Raw genomic sequence first — 22,782 nt, 5'->3', positions numbered from 1 at the left:
CAGGCTCATTTTCAAATCCCAGGTTCAGGGGACAGGATGCTCAGGTGGGAGCCAGCCCTAAAAGCCTTCCACGGAAAGCGTGTGGTTGAGCGCATAGGTATCGCTATCCTCTTCCTCCAAAAGCAGCTTATCGATGGTCAGGGAACTGATGGCTCTCCTGGGGTCTTCCACGTCCTGAAGGACTGGCTCCGGGATAGAGATAGGGAGCTGGACAAACTGGGGCCCCGGCAGGGCTGGGGCTGGAGGCTGGTACTGCAGGGTGGAGGTGGGCAGCGTGGACAAGGGCTGAGGCCACGGGAAATAGGTGAGAGGTGCCTGGTGCTCTGGGCCCTCCAGCTGGGGTCCCACTGTGGGTGTGGCAGCACTTCTCGTCTGTGATGGGGGAGACACTGGTTGGTTAGCAGCCCTGGGGTATATCCACTGCCCACCCTGGTCCTCATGGGGATCTCTGTTTCCCTCACCTCAGCCCTTTCCTGCCGTCTCACTCCAGAGGTCTCCGTCTCCCCCTGCTCAAAGGCTTCCCCAAGGGAGAAGCCAGACAAACTTCCGCACCCCTTACCCTGTCACTCACTAGCTATAAGTCCTCGCTCATGCTACTTCCCCATCTGAAGCGTCTGTAAAATAGATTACACGAAGGACTGACATCATAGGGCTGAGCGAATTAGAGACGCTTTTCCAGATTTCACTGAATATAAAACGCATCCCGATTTCAGAGATATTAACATATGTGTGAGGAGGGGGGAGGCGTGCATCTTAAAATCAATGAAAACACAGCATGTTAAACAATAAGCCCGTCACGCGGCATAGCAGCTATATGCCAAAGCAGCCACTGCTGTGCCCAGACACAGAGACTGTCCAGGCTCCACACAGCAGCTTTGGCGTTTTAAGGACCCCTTGGACTCAGCTCCACTAGCCCTCCACTACCTCACCCTCCGCTGCCTCTTAGCTGGGCCCCCTGTGGCCATCCCAGGGACCTCCAAAGGTCAGGTCCATTCTCCCAGGTCCTCTGTAAACAACATCTTTCACCTACACAGCAGCCACCCTACGAATCCCAGCTTAAGCCTGCAAAGCCAGGGCCTGGATTCTTACTATCTTCCACTGCTGAGGAAGCAGGTGGGGGAGGAAGGTCTTTGCATGGAAAGATGTGTGTGTGAGAGGCCAAAACCTCCCCCTACCACACTCCCTTCTCTGTCATAGCTCCTCCAGTTGCCACTGTTTCTTGGGAGCAAACTATTAGAGTAACTCAGGGAAGAGCTTATTATAATCTCCTGGGACCATGTTGCAATGCAGATTCTGGTACAGGAGGTCTGGTCAGGCCTGGATACTGCATGTCTAATTGGATCCCAGGTGACGCCAGTGCAGCTAGTCCAGGGACCACAGTTTGAGTAGCAAGGCTTTAGGATGTTTTTCTATAGAATGTTAGAGCTGGAAAGGGTCTCAGAGGACTTCCAGCCTCCCAACAAAGCCTTGTTATTTCTAGTATTTCAAAAATCCAAACAAATCCTACAGTTTTGAGTCATAAACCTGCGCAGGTCAACTGCGACTGCAGGTTTCTTGGCTCAGGGATAGAATTACATCAACCTGTCATCATAACAGGTCTTATCTCCTGCTGATCTGGAGTGCTGATTGGCAGCTCTAACCAGCTTTGAAGAGTTAATTTACAAAATGGCAAAACAAATAAATTATTTCTTAATAAATATAGTTTGTTTGTTACACAGAACCTTTCAAAGCAAGAGGTGAGATTGATGAAAGGATAAATAATGAAAGGAATGCTTGGTCCTGAAATGGTTGGGAAACCATTGGGTCTACCACTCCCCACCCCCACCCCAGGCCTCTGATATGGAAATGAGCTGCCTGGGAGAGGTGTTGAATTAACTCTTTCCCATCCACCATCATTCAGGCCCCACAACTGGTTTGCTGAGTAGCCAGGTGGGCATGGAGTGGGAGGGCTCCTGCAGCCTGTGCCTGGAGGGTGCTTGAGGGGAAGGAGCATCAAGGTGACATTGGACCTTGAGGTAAACAGAGAGGATTTGGGGAACCAAAGCAAGTTCCATCATCAAGGGTGGTTCTGCAGTGACTCATGAGGCCCCCGTTCTACCTCCCACAGTTTTCCTTGGACTGGAGCTGGATGTAGTTGTAACCACAGGTCTTTTCTCCTCTGAACACTTGGAGGATTCCCATTCCTTTGGTCAAATAGGCATCATTCACATAAAACTGTTTCTCTTCCTTCCTCCATTCCTGGGGGAGCAAGCACTTCCTTTCCTATCTGGCACTTGAAGACGGCCCTTGGTTAGTATTGTTGGCCAACTTGCCGATGATCATAATAACTAGCATCTATCGGGTGTTTCCCGTATGCTAGGAACTATGCTGAGCCCAGGAAGTGTTCTAAGCCCTCTACGTGCATCATGTCATTGATCCTGACATCAACCCATTTTACAGATGAGGACACTGAGACTCAGAGCATTAAGTCACCAAGCTCAGGATCACATAGCTAATGAGTGAAGGGGCAGAGATTTGAACCCAGGCAATCTGACACTAGAGGTGGAACTCAAAAAATTACCCTGCAGGTGGGTCTGACTCCATCAAAAGTACAGTTTTCTGAAAAATTGTGTCACCTGTTGCTCAGCCTAAAAATGTTCTAGTAAATCCCCTTATTGGGTGAACAATCACCCCCTAAATAATCTGAGTAGGAAGGAGAGGCTGGCTCTGGCAAGAGACCCCACACAAGTATCACCATTCAATAAAAATTTAGACTCATCACCGAGACTCACTGCATATGGGGCAGCAGGGGAGACTTAGGACAGAGAGGCAGGAGGACGTGCCAACCCCGAGGACCACAAAGCATGGCAAAGGAGGCCATAAGCCTTTTCTATGAAATATATTTGAAGTCACTGGGAATGTAAGTAGGCCTTCCTGGAGGATGGGGTGGACTTAGATGATGGGATTATCCTGGGAATCAACAGCAAGGACGGTCAGGGGTCTGGAAGTCAGCCCCAGTTCTAAAAGGGTGCCCTCAGCATGGGTGGGTATAGAAAGGCCTTTGTGTGACGTACCGTGACATTGGTGATGAGCGGCTGGGAGGCGTAGGTCAGCACCGAGGAGGGTCCCACAACCGTGTAGCTGGGGCACACGGGCTGCACATACATGTCAGCTGAGTAGGGGCAGCTGACAGCCTCATGTGACACATACTCCGTATAGGGTGCCCATGGGGCCAGGGGCTGGAGGGTGGCCGGGGCGGGCTGGGAGAGCCAGCCGGCACACAGGGCCCCCTCCTCCGTCACTGTGGAAGCAGAGACCTCCATGTCAAGGCAGGAAGGACCTGTGGGAAGGAGGAAGTTACAGAGTTTCAGGTGTCACCCAGATGAGGGGCAGGGAGGAGGCCAGGGCTGTGGGGAGCTCTTACCTACTGTGGTGTAGGTCGCCAGGGGCTGATGGGGCAGCACCACCTAGAGGGGAGAAGGAAGACCGGGATCAGAGTTCAGCCATCTCCCACTGGCCCTCTGCAGGGAGCTCGCCCAGAGGGCCCCAGGGCAGGAGAGTATCAGGTGGGGCGCAAGAACCTTCCTTGTTAGAACTAAGCACCATGTCCCAACCATCACCACCTATACTTTCGAGGGATCGGTGTTCCCATTTAGCAAGAAGCCTGTGCACTGAGGGAACTGGCTTCATCAACATCCCAGGGGGAGCCCTCAACTCACATCAGGACGTGTGAGACACCTGCTGTTCAGCGGACCAAGCCAGCTGGTCCATATTCCTCATCCCACTTCAAGGCACTTCTACCTGGGCCCATTCTCTGGCAGCCACACCAGGGCAACGTGCAGCCTCCGTGCCCTCGAGGAGTATCCCGTGGAGCGGGACATACACCGCCACCTGACCACCCCCAGCCCCCTACACACACACACACACTGGCCACAGCGGCCCCCTCACCGCGGTCGGTGCCACTGGCGGCCCGCTGCTGGCATGGCCACGTTTCCTCCGCAGCAGCTCCTTCACTGGCTCCTTCACCCGCACGCCCTGGTACGGCCGGGGTGGGGCCGGGGCTTGCTCTGGAGCTGTGGCTGTGAAGAGAGCATCACAGGTACTCGTGTCCCTTCGCAGACAGGCCGAACCCCAATGTGCCCCCTCTCCTCAAGCGTCTGCCTGCTCACCAAAGTTGTGCCTGAACGTGCAGGACCACACGAGACTTCCTAGGGTATTTCTCCCAGTATTATCACTCCTCTCTCCCCAAACCTTCTACGGCTCCCCTGCACCCAGAGAATTAAGGCCCGAGCACCACCGGGTGATTTCAACCCATTTTCCCAACTTCTTTGTACACTAACCACTATGGAAAGCCTGACTCCAGCCAGAAGGTCTACCTAAGACTCCTCTCCACCTCCCTTGAATGTCTCCCCTCCTCATCTCTACTTGCAGTTTCCCATGGTCAGGATTCCCTCTCACTTTTCTCGACGTCTGGATTCTTCCTGACCCAAGACTACTACTGCAAGCCTCCTAGCTGACCAGAGAGCCCACAGAATTTGCTTCATCCTACAACCTCTTCAACACTTCCAGACAGGTTAGTATTCATCACAGGGGGCAGCAGAGGATGGCATAAGAGCAGGGACTCTGAGTCAGATGCCTCAAAACCTGCCCCTGCCACTTTCTAGCTGTGTGATCCTGGGTGAGTTACTAAACCTCTCTGTGCCTCTTAACCTGCAGTTTCTTATCAAAGGAGTGTCGTAAGGAGTCACTGACATAGTAAATGGGAAGCATAATACATGCTAAGTATAAAATCAGGTACAGAGTAAGCATTCAATAAATTTGTAGTCTGCTATGTAATAATTAGTCATTCTTTTTGGGGTAAATTTCTTATGCCCCTAGCTAGGTTATAAACTTCTCAAGGTGAAATATTATACCTTATTTCTCTATATCATCCCAAGTAGCATGTCCATAATAAGCTCAGTAAGTTATTTGTTGAGTAATTGGTTGGATGATTATTCAAAATGTGCTGCCGTTCATCTTCCCTTCACCTCTCCTGGAACTTTAGAATGGGCTGCAGTGAATGCTTCCCAGGTTCTCTGTGTCTCCCTGGACAAATACCCAATGGTGATCCATTGGGGCCAGAGAGTATCCAGCCTTGCCTCTGAGAGAAGTTTCCATCTGCCTTTTGCCATCGATGCCAGGAAACCAAAGCACCATGAGTTGGAACACAGGGCCCTCCCTGGCAGAAGAAGTCCAAAGCAGCCATGGCTGGGCAGTGACAATCTGCCCTCCCAGATGGCCCACAGCCGGAGGCTTTGGGCCCTTGGAGGGCAGGCCTGGGTCAGCCAAGAAAGGCAAGTAGCACTGGGCCTTACAACTCACATGGGAGTCCATTATCATCCACTGATAAGGGCCCAGGGACCTGAGCTCTGAATCAAAAGCCCGGAAGCCTGGGTATCTATTAAAGCCGGATCCGCAGTGCTGCCCTAACTAAACTTTGCTCAGTAAATACCCACCTGATAAGACCCCAAGCCTGACCAGCACCAGACCTCCATCCATGCTCCAGGCACACACATGGCCTGGCCTGGAAGCCCAGGCAGAGAAGAGGGAGAAGAGAGAAGTGTTGCCCAAGAGCCCCAGGAACACGTGAGAGTCAGAGAACCCCCACCCTCAGATGCATTTATGGGGGCTTCCTAACCTGGCCAAGTAGCAGAAGTGACCAGGGAGTGATGCAAAATACAGATACCCTGGCCCTGCTCCTGGAGTGTCTGATTCCAGGGGTCTGATGTGGACTTACGAATCTATATTTATAAAAATCCCTCAGGTGATTCTGAAGCTCTGCTGGGATTAGAACCACTGCTAATGCATCCCTGATCTCCCTCTAACATCCCAAGAGGAGATTAAACATCCTCTTTCTAACTTCCCCTGTCATAACAAGGGATCTCTACTGGTAATTCGTTCATTCTTTCAAATATCAACGGGCACTAGGAACACAGCACTGAGCAAGATAGATGTGGCCACTGCCCACACGCATCTCACAGTCTAGTGGGACAGGCAAGCAACAAAACAGTTACAACCTGTGAAATTCAGGCTGAAGCAGGAGTGTACAGCAGAGAGAACCAGACTGGTACCTGCGCCCTGGGACCACCTGTGCACCATCATCTTTGTTTAAACAGCAGTGACAATGGACTTAAGAGCTCAAGATACCTGGGCTGTCAGTTTCTGGTGGAAAGGTGTCAGTTGATTTATTTTACATCCCTAAGCCTCAGTTTCCTCATCTGTAAAATAGGGATAATAGTTCCTGTCTCACACGGTTCTTGTGAGGATTAACTGAAATAACACACGGGAAGCTCCCAAAGCCACGTCCAGCATGCGGTCGATGTTCAACACACGTTATTTTCCTTCCCCTTCCTCCACCCATGTTTACCTTCCTCTGGAGAGTGCAAATGTCAGAAAGCTCTTCCTCCCACTGGACCTGCCTCATGGTGACAAGCACCACTTTTCCTGGCATTACCTTCTAATGAAACTCACAATTCATAATCCATTTATAGCTTTTTCATCTACAGAATGAGGATCGTAATGGTATATACCCGGTAAGATAATTTGAGAATTACATGTAAATGCTTAGAATAGAGCTTACACTGAGGAAGCACTGAAAAAATGTGAGCTAATATCATCATTAGTATTAGTAGTAGTATCCCTTCCCAGCATCTGAAGACAGACCTCCAGGTCCCCTGTAGAGTCTGAACGAACATTCCATTCCTTCAGCTATTTCTTAACGACATGTTTTGAATCCCTCTAACCTTCCTTCTGGCTGCTTCACTCCTCCACAAGTTCATTTGCCACTTCCCCTTATGATGGGTGATGCCCAGGGGTGACCAGAGACCCCAGGTATGGCCTGACATGGCAGAGAACAAGGGCCCCTGCCCTCCCACACTCTGTTCACTCATTCTCAAGGGTCACCCACAACTACACCAGCTTTTGTTCACACCCGTATCACTCAACCTACACTTGTCTCCGGTTGGGTTTCCAGCTATTCTTAGGCATAAAATGCAGCCTGAGGCCTTGTGCATTTGGAAGAAACCCAAGGGACAGGGTTATTTGGGGGTCTGAGCATGGTGATCACACTCTTAATTCAGTTGGGGGACAAGAAGGGCTCCATCACAAATGCACACATCTCAGACCAGATCAAAGACAGGTATACGGTAGGCTCATGCCCCTCTGATTTGCATGTACACTTCTGGGGAAGGGTCCAGAGGACTTCCAATCCCACTCCCCCCTGGGAAGTGGACACATGGACCACTTGGCTGCAAAGGGGACAGCTGGGCACTTCCAGCTTCTTGGCAAGTGAGAGCTTCCTGCCTCCTGTTGTTTTTGAATCAATGAACAAAGAGGGCTTGGGGAGGTGCTGTGAGCAGAGGTCATCACCCTCTGATGTCTGGACTTCCTTGGAACCCACAGTGTCAACAGGTGTGCCCTGGAACAACCACCATATGGAGAACAGTTTCAAAGTCCCCACCTCTTCCTATTGCAGTCATGAAACTCCTACAGCTCCCAAGGACCTCCTGACTGCCCACCCAGGAGTCCCCAGCCAGCTGCCAAGGAATCCTGTGACCGCTGCCAGGTGAGTAGGCAAGAGTGAGGGCACTTCTGATAGTGTCTTTGCAAAGTGCCCATGAAATATCAAAATCTGAAGCCTCAAGACAATTTCCACAGGACCCCAACGGCCAAGTGTATTTGCAAGGTGAAAACTTGCAGTTGGTGCCTTTCACACCAACCTTTGTGAAGCAGCGATAAACATTTCTAATTCCACAGTAAACACTGGACTCCCTACTGCTGCTAGCATGAGAAATGAGCCCACAAATACAAATTTGGAAGAGGAAAAGAAGCTTGTCTGCAGTCATGATTGCTTTGCCTTGGGTCTTCTGGATCCCTGAATAAAAAAACTAAACTAAAATATTTAAAAGAAAAATTTAAGATTATTAAAATAATTTCTTCAAATAATAATACTAAATAAAAGAAGAGCCAAGGAAAATAAAACAGGAGACCAAAATAGTAATACACAAGCAGAGAAAGATGAAAGTCCAATTTCCCAAAGTAGAGTTGACCAGAGATTTTCATAGCACTGGTCGAATTGCAGCTCCATGCAGCACGCTTTCAAAGCCTGAAGCTTTCTCACAATTTATCCTGTGGTTTGAAGGTCCTCTAAGTCCCCTGTGGGCATCCAAGTATCCAGCACTGAGAAAAATCTTTCCACCTAAACAGAAGCCTCTTGACCCTCATTGGGAATCTCCTTTATCAGTCTGAGAAGTTCAGCCATATTACCTTTCCACCACGGCAAGTCAGTCACCAATGTTGTTTGGGAAAAAAAACAACACTCATTTACAGAAAAACCTATGAATTTGGCCCCAGTGAGGGCTTCCCTTTTCCAAAATGAGCAATGAAAAAATCTGAAGGTATAAAAAGTCAGCAGAGGCTATTTCAGTTCCCCCTGCCGCATACCCGGACATGCTTCATTCACATCACAAAAATAAGAGTCCTGCAGCTGCTGTTCCACTGGAAAGCACAGACCATGACAGATTCAAGCCGAAGGGTCACCTGAGACAGCACTCTGGCTGCATGTGGGCCCTGAGCTTGCTTTGCACCAAGCTTCGGGATCACAGGATTCTACAGGTTTAAATAAACATGGCCCTCAGTCCTTTGATGAGGTATAATAAACATCACCAAGGAAATATGCAAAACTGCCAGCACTTGTTTATTTAATGACCCCATGCAAACCATGTTCACATCACAATGAGAAAGCTAGGCTAAGGAGGTAGGTCCTAGTGGAGCCAACACCCAGGCATCTCCTCAGGGCAGCTTTAAGAGAGCCCTCTTCAGGCAGGCGGTACCTAGAACAGCCTCCAATATATTCTTGAAAGAATACTCTTCTCCCAGCCATTGTCCTGTTACAGATTTCCCATGAGCCACCAGGGCCAGGCAGTGAGTTGGACACCAGTCAGGATTGCTGCTCTAAAGTTTAGAATCTAAGGTGGGATCCATGGTAAGCCTACATTTCCATCATCAGGGAACCAGGAAGAGGAACCCATCCCACCCATCCTGACAATCTAGCTCGTTGAAAGCGCTTCCCATTTACAACTGACTAGTTGAAACGTGAGGATGCAGCCACACGAGGCCATTCTGAAAGACAAAGCTTTCCTAGCCCAGAAGGACACATAACACATTATTGATCAGTCCAAATAACCACAGTACATATGATTCACTTTTGCTGCTGAACCTTCAGTAGTATTTTAAAAAATAAAAAAGACCCACTAAGGAGAAATACAATAATATTCTCGTTACTTACAGCAAAACCAAAAACAAATAATTGAACAATAGGAATTCAAGCCTAGGGCTAACAAACTTGTCCTAGCTTCTAACTGAAAACAAAGTCACAAAAGTTGCTGACACTTTTCACTTTAATGTAAACAAGGTTGCTTGTGTTCTTGACCTAAGACAGATGAGGACTCCCAGGAAAGTTTAGCTCCTTTCAGCTGAAGGATTATTCATATCCTTAATTGAAACACTACTGCAAGTGTTCTTGGTGAAGGTCTGAGTCAAAGTTTTAAAATTTGTTCTTTGCATTCATGGACAATGGCTGATTTTTTCCCAAACAGGAAGAAAGAACTTGGGCTTTGGCCAAAGATTGGACTTTACATGCTACAGAAAGGCTTTCCCACCCAATTTACACTAGATTGTAGTTTACTTTTTTTTTAATGCAGGCCAACAAAGAAATCTCATATACATGTAAATTTAGGTTTTCTATTCACTAATGTTTGAACTGAGGAGGACCTTGCAGCCCGGAAATATTAAAGTGTCACTCACATATTCTAGCAATCTGCATAACAGGGAAGAGGAGAAAAAGATAGACGGACAAAAAGGGTGGCTTTAAAGGTATACAGAAGATATGGGAAAGTCGAACCTCAACTGAATTAGGGTTTCATGTTGCTTGAAGGCTACTGGTCAGCCAATCAAGAGTAAGTCTTGACAACTTCATGTGTAGAGTAGGATGTCTCCATCAGGAGATCTCAAAGATGGCGGCTGAGCCCATCCTCTCTGGTCTGGTCACAGAAAGGAAGGGAACAGTAGGCATTCCCCTCCCTGTGTCCCCATTCTAAGAGGCATATCCCCATCAGCCCCCACAGAGCTCACTGATCAACCATAGGCAGGTCGCTGGGAAAGCTAAACGAGGGCCACAGTCACTTAGGACTTCCCCAGACCTGGCCAGGCCAAAAGGACCTAAAGGGAACACCTTGATAAAGAGGAGGCAGGAGAAGTGCCTAAGGTACATCTGGGGGGACTTCAGAGGGTTGTTCAGTCTTAGAACCACAGAACTCCAAAGGAGTCTAGAGGCTGAGTAATCCCTACTTAAAGGAAGCCACAGCCGGCGTGGAATGAACACCCAGGGTGATAACACTCCTCCCAAATTATGTTAGGCTTAAGTAGAGAGCCTGTTTACCCACCAGGCTCCTACCTGAATGTCCTACTCTGCAGCTCAGTATTACCTGGCTTGTCCCAAAAGTTTTGGATGTCCCACCCCATGACCTTGGGTAGACTCTGCCACAAGGCCTCTAGTGCCAGAGCCTTCAGACTTTTCCCTCACAGGCACTACTGCTAAGGTGTCCCTCCCCCAGAGCCCTCAGCACCACTCACACCACACATCCATCCTCCCCCCAACCCTCCCACAGAACAAGAGGAGCACGGAAGGCTCTTGGATACTGCTCCCTACTCCCAGAGACAGTGTCAGTGTGAGACCTCTTTTCTGTGGAGATGCAGGTATGTGGAATGCATGGCTGCCAAAGGTCTGTGTGATTCCTGGTCATGATCTTAACTCCCAGGAACTCAGAAATCACCACATTCCCCTTTGCATGATGTTCTGTGGCTCACAGAGAATTTGACACAAATGATTTCACGTGAAGACTCACCACAACTTCTGAAATAGGCAGGGGAGGTCTTCTTCTTACCCTCCTTTTCACTGATGAGGAAAGTGATGCTCAGAGATTTTAAGTGATTTGCCTGAGGACTGTGCTTGTAAACAGCAGGGTCGTCAACTAAACCCAGGACCTCTGATTCCAAGTGCAGTCCGCTTCTGCCCCACATCCTGCTTCCTCTCTGCCCTGGCAAATCCCATTTATTTCTCTGGGGGACACTGGAGGTGGGCCACTGAATGGTCCCCTGCTCAGTTCTAACCCTCCTCCCTCCAGGCTGGGAGTCTGGGCTCGCACCACCCTAATCCAGTCTCCCTTGACTGCCAATTCCCGCAAGAGAGGGCGTCTCCCTGCCGAGGAGGGAGAGAAAAGTCCATGAGAAGCTTACCAGCAGTCTGCTCACATGAGGAGTGGCGAGAACTGAGAGACCCACACAATTCCCCGCAAAGTTTTATTTTTGGTATTTTTCGACTGAAATGACAGCGGATAGGTCCACCTGAGAAACCAGCTGCATCTGCCTGCCTTTTACAGAAACTGGGGTCACCAGAGCAGAAAGAGCTCCCGTCTCAGATACCATGTCCCAGGGTGGGGTCAACAGTAGGAGACCCCTGGCAGTGCATTCTGTGAACAGAGCGGAGGAAACCATGCCCCTGCCATCATGGAGCTTACTGTCTAGTCTAGTAGGGAATATAGATTTAATCAAATAATTACACAAGCAAACCTAGAATTACAAATGGTGACAGAGCTGCATCTGCCTCATAATTGAATTATTATGATAATAATTATTATTTGATTGAATAATAACCTAATTAGGTTTTTAATAATAAAAACCTAAATTTACATGTATATGGGATTTCTTTGTTGGCCTACATTTTAAAAAAAGTAAACTACAACCTAGTGTAAATTGGGTGGGAAAGCCTTTCTGTAGCATGTCAAGTCCAAGCCTCGCTTGATTCAGTTGGGCTTGAATGAGCAGCAAGCCAGGGGCCCCAGCCTCCAGGGGCTGTATAAAGAGAAGAGTGCATGAGGCTCGACTGTTCTGTCTCCAGTGCAGGGAGATGGCTCTGGGGTCAGGTTCAGCCCACACCATGAATGGAAGCCTTGCCCAAGATGTAACAAAGGAGCCCCAGAAGTTCAGGATCCTTCCTCAGCCTAGGGACCCTGGATAAACCCCAAAGATGTTTCACTTATCCTATCTTGGCTGATTAGCCCACTAGGGGAAGACCAGTCCTAGGAATTCAGATTCCAAGATGGAAAGCAGCTGCCTTCAGAAGTTCTAGGCTGAGTCTCAAATCTAACTTTCTGAGATTCATAATTGCAGGGGCTTTTGAGTCAGGCTACAATTACTCGCAGTGAAGTCAGAGACCACCTCTTTCTAATGGTGCATTTATTTTAATTAGGAAGGGAAGAAGCATCTAATGCAACCCTAAAATCCTTGGCATTGAAAGTGATGTTGTGTTGTTTGGAACCGAAGCAGATCTAGTTTGGAAAGCCTACTACACAGCTTATCACTATGTGACCCTTGGCAAATAATTTAAATTGTGTGTGCCTCAGTTTCTCCATTTGTTAAATGAGAATAATGATCTCCATCTCATGGGGTTATCATGAGGATTGTATGAAATTAACCAAACACGTAGCATGTAATAGGTTTTCAAGAGATGGCTGTTTCTCCTTTGTTCCCAGCCAAAAATCTGTGGTCTATCACTCATCAGAGAAGTAGCCTTGGTACAGTGACCCTAACTTGCCCTCATCCTGCTGCATCCTGATACTGAATGTCTCTATCCTCAATATACCCAGGGCCTTCTTCCTCCAGCAAAGCCTGTCTGCCTTCCTTGTATTCCTGGAAGTCATCCCTCAGGTACTTGGGCCTATGTCCCCAGCAGCAGGATGGCCCTGTTTAGGAGACAGGGAGGCCAGTGATGCTGCAGAGGGACTGGTCAAAGACCTCACATGCAAACAGAGCAAGCCTGGAGAGAAGACATCAAAATCCTGGCACTGACCTGTCGTAAAGATACCATGAGCCAAGCAGGACTTCTTTCTTCCAAAGCCACCAGAGGATTAGGTTTGTGGCGGATTTGACTTTTTAAAGGACAACTCCAGGAAGGAGTACCTTGGAGAGTTTTGAGTGGCAGACAGAGTAAGATGTAGCCCCTCCAGGAACCTGTGTGTATCTCCAAAAGGACAGGGACGCATCCATGACTGAGGCCATAGTCATGGATACATCTTCAAAGGGCTAGAAACCTAGGAGCATATATCACATACGGGATGCAAACATGGCAGTGTATGAGGAAGGGCTCTTCAGTGGTCAAAGAGGGAAGTTTCATCAGCTATAGAGCAAGACAGACTTCTGGCTGACATATTGGGTATTGCCTCAGCTTTATCTAGAGCAACAGGGATCAAAATGGGGGAAGAAGGGACCTACACTGAGAGCACGAGACCACATCAGGGAGTGAACCACCCCAGGGTTCCCACCCAAATTCTACAGAAAGGCAGCACCAGAATGAGGAGATGAAGCACAGGAGACAGATACATCTTCCCTCTTTAGACTAAGTTACAAAGCCTAAATCTAATTGCCAGTATGATCTAGAACAGGAAAAACCTGTGGTTAGGAACTGAGGACATTCAGTTGTTTGTTCCTTGATTTAAGCAATATCTAGTTTAGGATTTCCAAGACCAAAGACTCTTATCAAATAAATAAAATTTTCCTGAGACCCTCAGGTAGGGAACACTTCCTTGGAGGAAGGACTCTTCAGACCCAGCATCAGCTATATATTTGGGGTCAGACCCAAGTGCCCAAGACTCAAGGCTCATGGTGGCCTGGGTACAGCCTACGTAAGTGAAGCCAGCCCTAATAATTGATTCATGATGTGAGATGTAACTGCCAGTCAAAAGGAGCTCTTTTGTTAAGTCTCTGGTTTACTAACCAATGGCCTTATGATGTGGGGGAAATCCCTTGTGAAGGACACTGAAGAAGTTAGAACAGGAAGCCTGGGAAAGACGTCACTAGGTCAATCTTTGAGGAATGTACCCCCTTCCTTATTCACAAGATACCTATGTAGACTGAAAACACGACTTTCACAGTCTCAAAGCTTCATGGAAACCAATACAACATGCTTCACAGTGACTCACTTTTCTCTAGGTCCTTACCCTGGAAGTATTTAAACCAAGGATCTGTGACCAGGTATCAGAGTTCTTGCTAAGGAGTAGAGGACTGGTCCAGGTCAGGATTGTCAGGCTGTAATCAAAAACTCTGGAATAGAGTAAAGGTGCCTATAAAGGGAATTTTTTGCCAAGAAAGAGAAGGAAGCAGGGGAGTCTGGAGGTGAATGAGCAATCAGAGCTCCAAGAGCCTCCCAAAAGTGCTCCATTTTTACTTTTGTACCAGATTTGGTTTGAATAAAGGGGGTTGTGACAAAAATGTTTTAGACACCAGCCTAGATAGATAGAGTTGGATTTTCTTCCCAATGATAATATTTTACATCCTAAGACGCTCTTCCTTCCCCTGAATCTAAGCAAGAAGGCTGATTACCATTTATTCTTGAGGATCCACATTTGAAGCCATATATGTGCTCCATGACACCATCCCTGATTCCATTTTCCTCTCCCTCCTGCTGAAGGGATTTACTTCATTGGTTGATTTCCCTAGCTGGAAATAATTCCATTATTGGATGGATGCATGCTTGCATGCGATGATAAATGGATGGTTGATTTTCCTTCTATACCCTTCTTTCCTAAGTTGGTGTTGCTTTCATCCAGCATTAAAACTTGTTTCTATCTTCAACTCTCTTGCCTCCCTTTTTCCTTTCTCTTCTGTCTTCCCAGCATTTCTCAGTCCTGGAAGGTTATAGCAATCTTTCTACTCCTCTTCCAATTAAATTTATGATTCTTTCTAGAGAATTAAAAAGTAATTCATCTTTCTTAAGTGTAGTCAAATCCTTTTTGGTCCCAACACCTGGTCTGAGTATGACTCTGGTTTGTAATTCTTTGGCTACCTGCTCTTCCCAGAAAGTGATACTAATGAAACCATTACTAAGAAAAGGAGGCAGCACATTGCTGTTTCAGTTTTCAGTATCATTTGTTCTATTTCTTGCATACTTCAAGCTAGATTACAACACCTCAAGTCCAATCTTGTGAATTTAAAAAACAAACACAAGTTTGCCAGTCAATACAAGCCTTCCACCATCCCACCTTATGAGGCTGGTAGGAAACTGTGGTCCAGGTTCCAAGTCTGGTCACAGGATGGCCAGCTTAACCATCCGTGTAAGCCCTGATCACTAACACCACCATGAGTTACAAGACTGGAAATATGCATCCTGCTATTTCACAAGAAAGGCAGAACTCAGAGGCCATACAAACTGTAATCTAGGCTTAGCTGCATAAACTTTGTCCTCAGAGGTAGAGTGAGCGAGAACAGGAACATAATAATAGTAACTAATAGCTATTGAGTGTTGACTTAATGCCAAGCACAGTAGTAAACACTTACCACAACCCTATGAAGAACTGCATTCCCCTTGTACATACAAGGAAATGGCAGCAAAGTGAGGCAAAGGGATTTGCCGGCTTCATACAACCAGTGAGGCATAAATCTAGGATTCAAACTCAGATCTGCCTGCCCCAGAGGCTGAGCTTTAAACCGCTGAAGGGAGAGAAAGAACAGAGCCGTCACTCTCTAATTCAAAATAATCGCCTCTACCTTGCTTTGCACACCTCATTACACACACACACACACACACACACAAACACACACACATACACACACACGTGAAGGGAGAGCCTGAGTCTTCCAAGACTCAGGCTGAGTGCTGAGTCTGAATTAGACAGTTCAGAATGAAGGAAGTGCCAAGAAGGCAAAAGGCTTGGCTCCCAGCACAGGCTGCCACACAGGGCTCCCAAGAAAACAGACAGGCTATGTTATTTTGGGGCAATTCTAGGGCCTTCCCTCCCCTTTGAACCCTCCATTTCAGCTAAAGTATCTGCAAAGAGCCCAGTGAAGGAGGTATAGCAGGAAAGCAAAAACTTCATTTCCTTCAATAAGCAAGCTGAAACACATGCACCAAAAATGTTTCCAAAGTATGAACAGACATCTGCCAGCTGGTGTACTTCATTTTGTCACTGGTCCTTTATCTAACATGGAAGGCCTGTGCTTCTACCAAGAGCATCCTCCTAAGCCCTGTGAGTGAGACGGGCACCATGGTAGAGAGACAGGACAGCTTAGAGAGACAGCACTCAGGGTGAGTTACTAACCTCATCTTTAAGCTTCAGTTTTCTCATCTATGAAATAGAGCTTAAAACAGAATCTACCTCATGGAATTTTTATGAGGATTAAATGAGATAATACATTCAAAGTGTGGCAAAGACTGGCGGTTGCCACACCCAACATCTGCCCTCTCCTTCCTTACTGTCAACCCCGACATTTTGGAAAGTTGGCAAGGTGCCGAGCTAAACAATTACACTATTCTCCCTTGCAGATAGGAGTGGCCATTAGATGTCAGCAGAAGTTGTGTGTTGGTGGGGAGTTGCCATGATAGAGAAGCATGATTTTTTTGCCTTTCCCTTTTCTTCTTCTTCACTGTCTGAAACACAGATGTGATGGTTGGAGCTACAGTGCAACTATGAAGCACACTTGAGGACAAAGGCCACATGCCAAGGACCTCAGACCAGAAAGACAGAAATAGCCTGGGACACTGTTGGCACTTAGAGCCTCCATACAGCCCCTGCAGACTCCTATGGACTTTTCTGTGTGAGAGAAACTATACCACTGTCTTATTTATTTAAATCCATGTATTTTCTAGTCTCTTCAATAACCACCAAATGCAATCCAAACTGATCCAACAGAACATCTGGTATGCTGCATGGCACCAGAGAAGCACTCAACATGCCGTAGCTGATATTTATCCCTATGAAAAGGATTGAACATGTTCTGCTCATAGTGGTGCAATGTCCAAAAGTATACAATAAGCCATCAATTTCAGCCTCCAGGTCAACAGTTCTCACCTCTACTGCACATTAGAATCACCTGGGATGCATCTGAAAATATGTATTTATTTTTTATAAGCACTCATGAAGACTCAGCAACTCGAGGTGGAAAAGGATTTCAGTCAAGTCCGGTCTCCTTGTCCTCAGCCAGGAAAACAGAAGTCCCATTTTACAGCTGGAGCACTTGAGACCCACAGTGGTTACGTGGCTTGCCTAAGGCCCCACACCTAATTACCCAGAGGTTGGAAAGTAGAATCCATGTTTCCTGCCTGCAAGAGTAATGCTTTGTCTTAGCATCACACAACCAGGACAAGAGGGTTTCAGAGGAAGCCTCTCCATCCCAGGCAGGCCCACTCTATCAAGCAGTTTCTCTACAAAAATGAGAAAGCCACAATGTTACTAAGTATTTCATAAAGCTGAAAAATATGTTAATGATCATAATCAATTAGCCAACCCTGGTTTCTTTGGCTCAAAGTGAGAAATTGGTGGACATCTTCATTTAGTGGGAAACAAGCCACTTTAGAAAGAAGTCAGAAGGACAAAAACCTAATATCTTTACTTTGTAATGAGAAAGTGAATTAAATGTCCAGATATTTAGCTAATAAGTGTGGACAACCCTGATCCTTTTTTGTTCCTCACAACAGAACAGATTTGCAGCTTTGAATCAGAAGAGAGCTTTCAAAACCTCTGACTCATAAACTTTTGGGCTGTAGAGGGGGACAAGGTTGGTTTTTCATTTAGTTAATATAGGGAGAAGAAGTAAAGTGTCCACCTTGAAAATCATCAGCTCTTTTACCGATTAATCTGTGTGCTTAGTAGATGAGTGTCACATATTTCACCTCCCCCTGTGCATGTGAATTCATGAATATCTTTTGGATCCTAATTGTCCTAATCAACAAGAATCACTGCATCAATAGATAAACTTGGTAAGAAGTAAAGGTGTTTATTAGGCTTATTAAGTAAGCAAAGGTTATAACACAGACTAGAATTATTAGAAGCAGTCCACTGACCGAAATTACTTCTTGTTGTAAGTTCATCTGAATTTATGCAGGAGATAGAGTTCCAAAAATTATATGTATATTACAAGCTTTTCTTATCTTTAACTGTCCTCAAAAAGTTGGCTATTTAGTGGAAGCTTGGAGAAAGTATAGAGTTCTATGTCAGTGAGAATTTTGAGACCTTAATTTATCTATTTGGTGAACCTCTGCTCGGTTCAAGTTGTCTGAAAGTAAACATTCATGCCATAATAATTTGATAATAAGTATTTCCTGTTCTTAAGATGCCTCCTTGAGCACTACAGCAAAGAAACACCAAGACCAAATCTATGGGGCATCAAGACAAGCAGTCAATTCAAAGAAAATCAGTCAAGCAGGCCTTCTGTTATCACGTAGATCTTTCTCTAACATAAATAACAATAAAAAGCAGTTGTTCAATTCATTCATTTTCTAACAAGTGGTGTTGAGTTTATTATACACAGTTCCACTGCTTTTAAGGAAGAAGTCAACCAAGTCAAATTTCGGCATTGTGTAAATCATGTAATCAGTTGACTGCAAGCTTTGTCTCCCATTGGTGCTGGCATCGTGCAAGCCCATGATACCCAGTAACTTAGGAAAATAAACATCCTAAGTACTACCCAAATCATCTTAAACCAGAGGTTGGCAAACTTTGTCTGTAAAACGTCAGATAGTAATATTGTTTGCAGGCCATATGGTCTCTGTGGCACCTACTCAACTCTTCCATTGTAGCAGAAGCAGCCCTAGACAATATGTAAATGAATAGACATGGCCATGTCCCAATCAATTTTTATTTATGAAAACAGGCGGTGGGACTGATTTGGCACTCAGGTCATAGTTGGCAGACCTCTGATTTAGACCCTTGGAAAACTGTATGTAAGGTCCTATCGTTCAAAAATATTTTGATGTGCCTTTTTAACTATGCTAATCAAAGTGTGGGAAATGATTAGAAAGGATTTGGCATAGCCGTCCCAGGAGGGAAGGTGCTCTCTTACCACTGTCATTAATTCTCAGGAGACATGATGACACTTTCCCCATTCTCTACTTTAGTTCTGACAAAAACCTTGTAAGGCAGGCATTAGAACCCCTGTTTTCCAGATTTGTAAGAATGAGAAAAGGTTAAATAATTAAGCTGCAGAGCCAACTTTCAAACCCAGGCCTGTCTCACTCCATCGTGCCTGCTATTTCTACGGCACCGTTACTAGTTGGCCTTAACAAGGGCTTCTTGCTGGGGTGGATGTCAGTTCTTCACATTTACGCGGCACCTGCTGGACCAAGTGCAGAACCTGGTTGTGGGGGGGGGCGGGGTGGTGGTGGCTGTGGGTGGATCTGCAGGGAGCATGACTTCTTTGTCCAACTGGCCTGTCAAGCAAATCTCAAATTCATGGTTGTGACTTGAAGATTTCTACCTCTGTGTGCCCACAGTTCTGAGCTGATCTGAACCAAAGCCCATGTTCACATTTAGTCCACAAACAGGGGTCATGGGCCGGGTAGGGAGGAGGCAACATCTACAAAGTAAATGTTTTCTTAACCCTTTCCAGAACCCCATAGTACAGTCATTTCAGCTCAGGCCTCAAGGGTGTTTTCTGAAAAAAGAAAGTGCCTTTTCAGCGCTCTTGGTGCCTGATTTCAAATTCTGACCTTCCATCAGGTGATTCTAAGTGGGCTGACAATGCTGCCCTGTTTTTACTGGTTTTCCCACAGGGTTTAGTCACCCATGTGCCCTCAGTGCCTTAGACAAGGGCCTCACTTAGGGTAAGGGGATGGGTCCAGTGCCCAGGGCCTTTCCTAATTTCCTTTAAGGTGCCAAAGAGCAATTAAAAAGAATTTTGATTATGTGCATCTGAACAGGTAGAATCGTTCACCCCAGTTTTTCCACTGACGAATTTACAACGTGGTCTCCCTGGGGATGGAGTTTTGCTGCACCTGACTGACCTCCAGGGAGGGAGCAGGAAACATGCCTCTAGCATCCCCTTGAAAAAAAATTGTTAATCTCTTAGGTGGAGCTAAAGAAGAAAAAATGTAGTGTGTAACAAAGAGGGGGAAATATGGCAGCTCATGAGTGCAAGGAAGCAACCCATAACTCAGGCACTGAAGCAGAACCAGAGCAATCAACATCATCTCAGTGGCATCTCATCTTACTAAGGGTATCTCTGTGGAGTGGGTATCATTTTTACCCCATTTTACATATAAGAAATCTGAGGATTAAAAAAAGAAGAAAGTGACTTTCTCTGAGTAGGTAGGAATAAAGGCAGAAGTCCCTCCAGGGGCTCACATAAAATCCACAGATCGAGCTCTAAGTGTCGGGGTCGGGGCATATGGACGCTCAGCAGCTCCCAGTGGGGACGTTAATGCCCACCTACCACCATTAATGCACTCCCACAGGGTCGGCTGCCTTTGCCCCCGCAGGGGAGGGTCTTGCTCTATCCTGCTCCTGGGAGCGGTGGCCACCACTCATACTAGAATATCCCTAGTTACCTTGGAAGGATTCCATAACTCTCAAATGCAAGTTAGAATTCACTTCTTTCATTGAAGAAAAAAATTGCATCTTGCCAACATCGAACAATGATGAGACTTCACAATCTGAGAAATTTTGAAATCGTTCCTTCACATTACACATTAACAAGCTCAGGTGCAGAGAATTTACACAAGAAATAAAGGAAACAATGAACTGCTGATAAGTGACTGTAAGTTATGACTTAATCAATGATGGTATATTTTCAGAACCGTAAGGTCTCCATTAGAATATCTTTTGTAAAATAAATAAACACTCCCTAATGTATCTTTCTCTGTAAATCTAGTTTCTCTTGTATTAAGTTTGCCTGAGGTAGGGTGTACCTGAATTCATTAAAAGGCATTTTTAAAGACCTAAGCACCTTTGAAAAGACAGAGAAATTTTTTGGTACTACTTCTTTCTTGAGGAAGTACAGAACTGAGCCCCAGGAAGGTTCAACTCTCATGAGGCCATTGAGCTGACTTTGTTTTTCTGAGAAAGGAATGTTGTTGATAATCTCTGTGTGATTTCAATTATTAATAACATGAGTCTCTGTTCAGTCCCACATATGGAAAATAAAGTTCACAGATGTTCCATCCAACTCCAGGGATAAACATTAAGGTTAGAGGTAAACCCGCGCCTTGCCACAAGAGGGGAAGAAGAATGACAGGAGAAAGACAGCAAAGCAGGTGAGGACAGGCTTGACAAGCCAAGTTTCCACATCGTCCCGATGCAGTCACAGAGATACATCGTGCCTTTGGCAGAAAGCTCAGTAACTCAGAGAGAAACAGGCCCACGGAACTGAACCACAGGCTAAAGAGTAGCTGTTTTATAAAAGTAAAGCCACTCTGGTAAAGAGCTCCACGCTTTCCCCTCCAAATTGTGTTTTGTGAATCATCAGCTGCCCTTTCTTCACCACAGTGATTCATGCGGGCAGCGGAGACAGGATGAGCTGTCCCACCTTGGAACACTAGTTCGTTCCCCTCCAGCCTGGAAAATCAGCATCACCTCTGACAGGTGGGTTTCTCCACCCGGCTCCATCTCACCCACCTCGCCCCTCCTGCTCCCCGGCTGGGGACCGGGACCCCGCTACCGGTCCCCCCACCCCGCCTCGCACCTCCCCGGCTCCCGGATGCCTGGCGAAGCCCAGGCCCTCCCTCGCTGACTCGGCTCCTACAGCCACGGCCAAACCACTTACGTTTTTGCCAGAGCATGGCCTGCGACAGGATGTTGCCTTTTCTCTTTGAAGCAGACAGTTTGGCTTCTTTAATGTGAGACCCGGGTGTGCTTGCCTCCAGTGGAGCCACCGCCTGCTCAAGGCTGTTTCCTCGGCTTTTAAAGGCCTGAGTTCCCGCGGCGGGGGCACAGCGTCATCACATCCTCCCACCCCGGGCGCCGCCGCCGCCCCTCTTCTCCAGCGGGGCGCCCGTCACCCCCCTGCGCGCGCTTACGGGCCCACCGGCGGCCCACCCCGCCATGCTCGCGGCCAGCCGGCTGGATCTGCACAGCGAGCCGGCCCAGGAGGCCGTGGGCCGCGGGACGCAACCCCACGGGGTGCCAGGGTGCGCGGGGCGTGGGCAAGTGTGCGTGAGTGTGAACTCCGTGCGCGTGTGTCCAGTCGTGCCCCCCTCCGCGCTGCGATGGGCCCTAAGACCCCCTGCAAAGCTCTGGGTTTTCTGTGGCGCCCATTCAGGCCTCTCTACCACCGGGGTGTCGGCAGCGCTCAGTCCGCCCTGGGCCCTGCTCGACGGGAAATGCGATTCCCAGGGGACACTGGTTCTCAACACAGGAGGAAACACCTGTAGACTCTTCAAGCCTCACTACACAACCTCCTCGTTCTTTTAATATTGCTTTTCTGTGTATTCCATTTTGAACCACGTTAGCCCTTCCCCTTGTCCCCCAGCTACCACCAAAATGGCCAGGCCTAATCATGCTTAAATAGGGGGAACACGGGTTCTGATGGTCCACATGCCCACGGAGAAAGAGGCCAGCTCCCTCAGCGCAGATAGAAGATGCCCGGGCTCTTTAACTGGAGCTGGGTACTCGAAGAGAACTTGCAGACGTGATGTGAAGGAGCCTCCCTCCTAGCCAGCACCACCTGTCCATATGAAGTGACTCGGCAGAAAAGTAATGGGGTTCACCCTCTGATAGTGTTTGGGGTGTTAGGCCATGGACTTCTTCCCAGTTTGGTTGCCTTCTGCCACTGGGTACCTGAAGTCCACATGCTCAGGCCCTAATGACCCCATCAGTCTGGTGTCAAGACCACCTGACTTGGGCCCCTCCGGCCAGTCTGGGGCCTTGCTGCTCTGCCCTCCACAGCGCCTCAGAGCCGTCTCACACAACCTAGATCGAATCATGCCATTCTCCAGCTTAA

At 47.3% G+C, this 22,782-nt stretch overlaps 1 protein-coding gene across 1 annotated transcript; it reads right to left on the bottom strand.

Moving 5' to 3' along the window:
• POU2AF1 (POU class 2 homeobox associating factor 1) lies at window positions 1-21,742 on the bottom strand. The gene is made up of 5 exons (XM_007114474.1): window positions 21,607-21,742; window positions 3,928-4,058; window positions 3,404-3,446; window positions 3,054-3,319; window positions 1-372 (listed from the first exon to the last, which is right to left on the bottom strand). The coding sequence occupies exons 1-5, from the start codon at window positions 21,620-21,622 to the stop codon at window positions 58-60; spliced, it is 771 nt and encodes a 256-aa protein (XP_007114536.1). The 5' UTR covers window positions 21,623-21,742; the 3' UTR covers window positions 1-57.
• Between the last annotated feature and the right edge of the window lie 1,040 nt (window positions 21,743-22,782).

This window comes from Physeter macrocephalus, chromosome 16 (assembly GCF_002837175.3).
Source record: "Physeter macrocephalus isolate SW-GA chromosome 16, ASM283717v5, whole genome shotgun sequence".
In the NCBI taxonomy this organism is placed as follows: Eukaryota; Metazoa; Chordata; class Mammalia; order Artiodactyla; family Physeteridae; genus Physeter; species Physeter macrocephalus.
The sequence above is the reverse complement of the archived record's forward strand: the minus strand, read 5'-3'. Positions and strand labels throughout refer to the sequence as shown.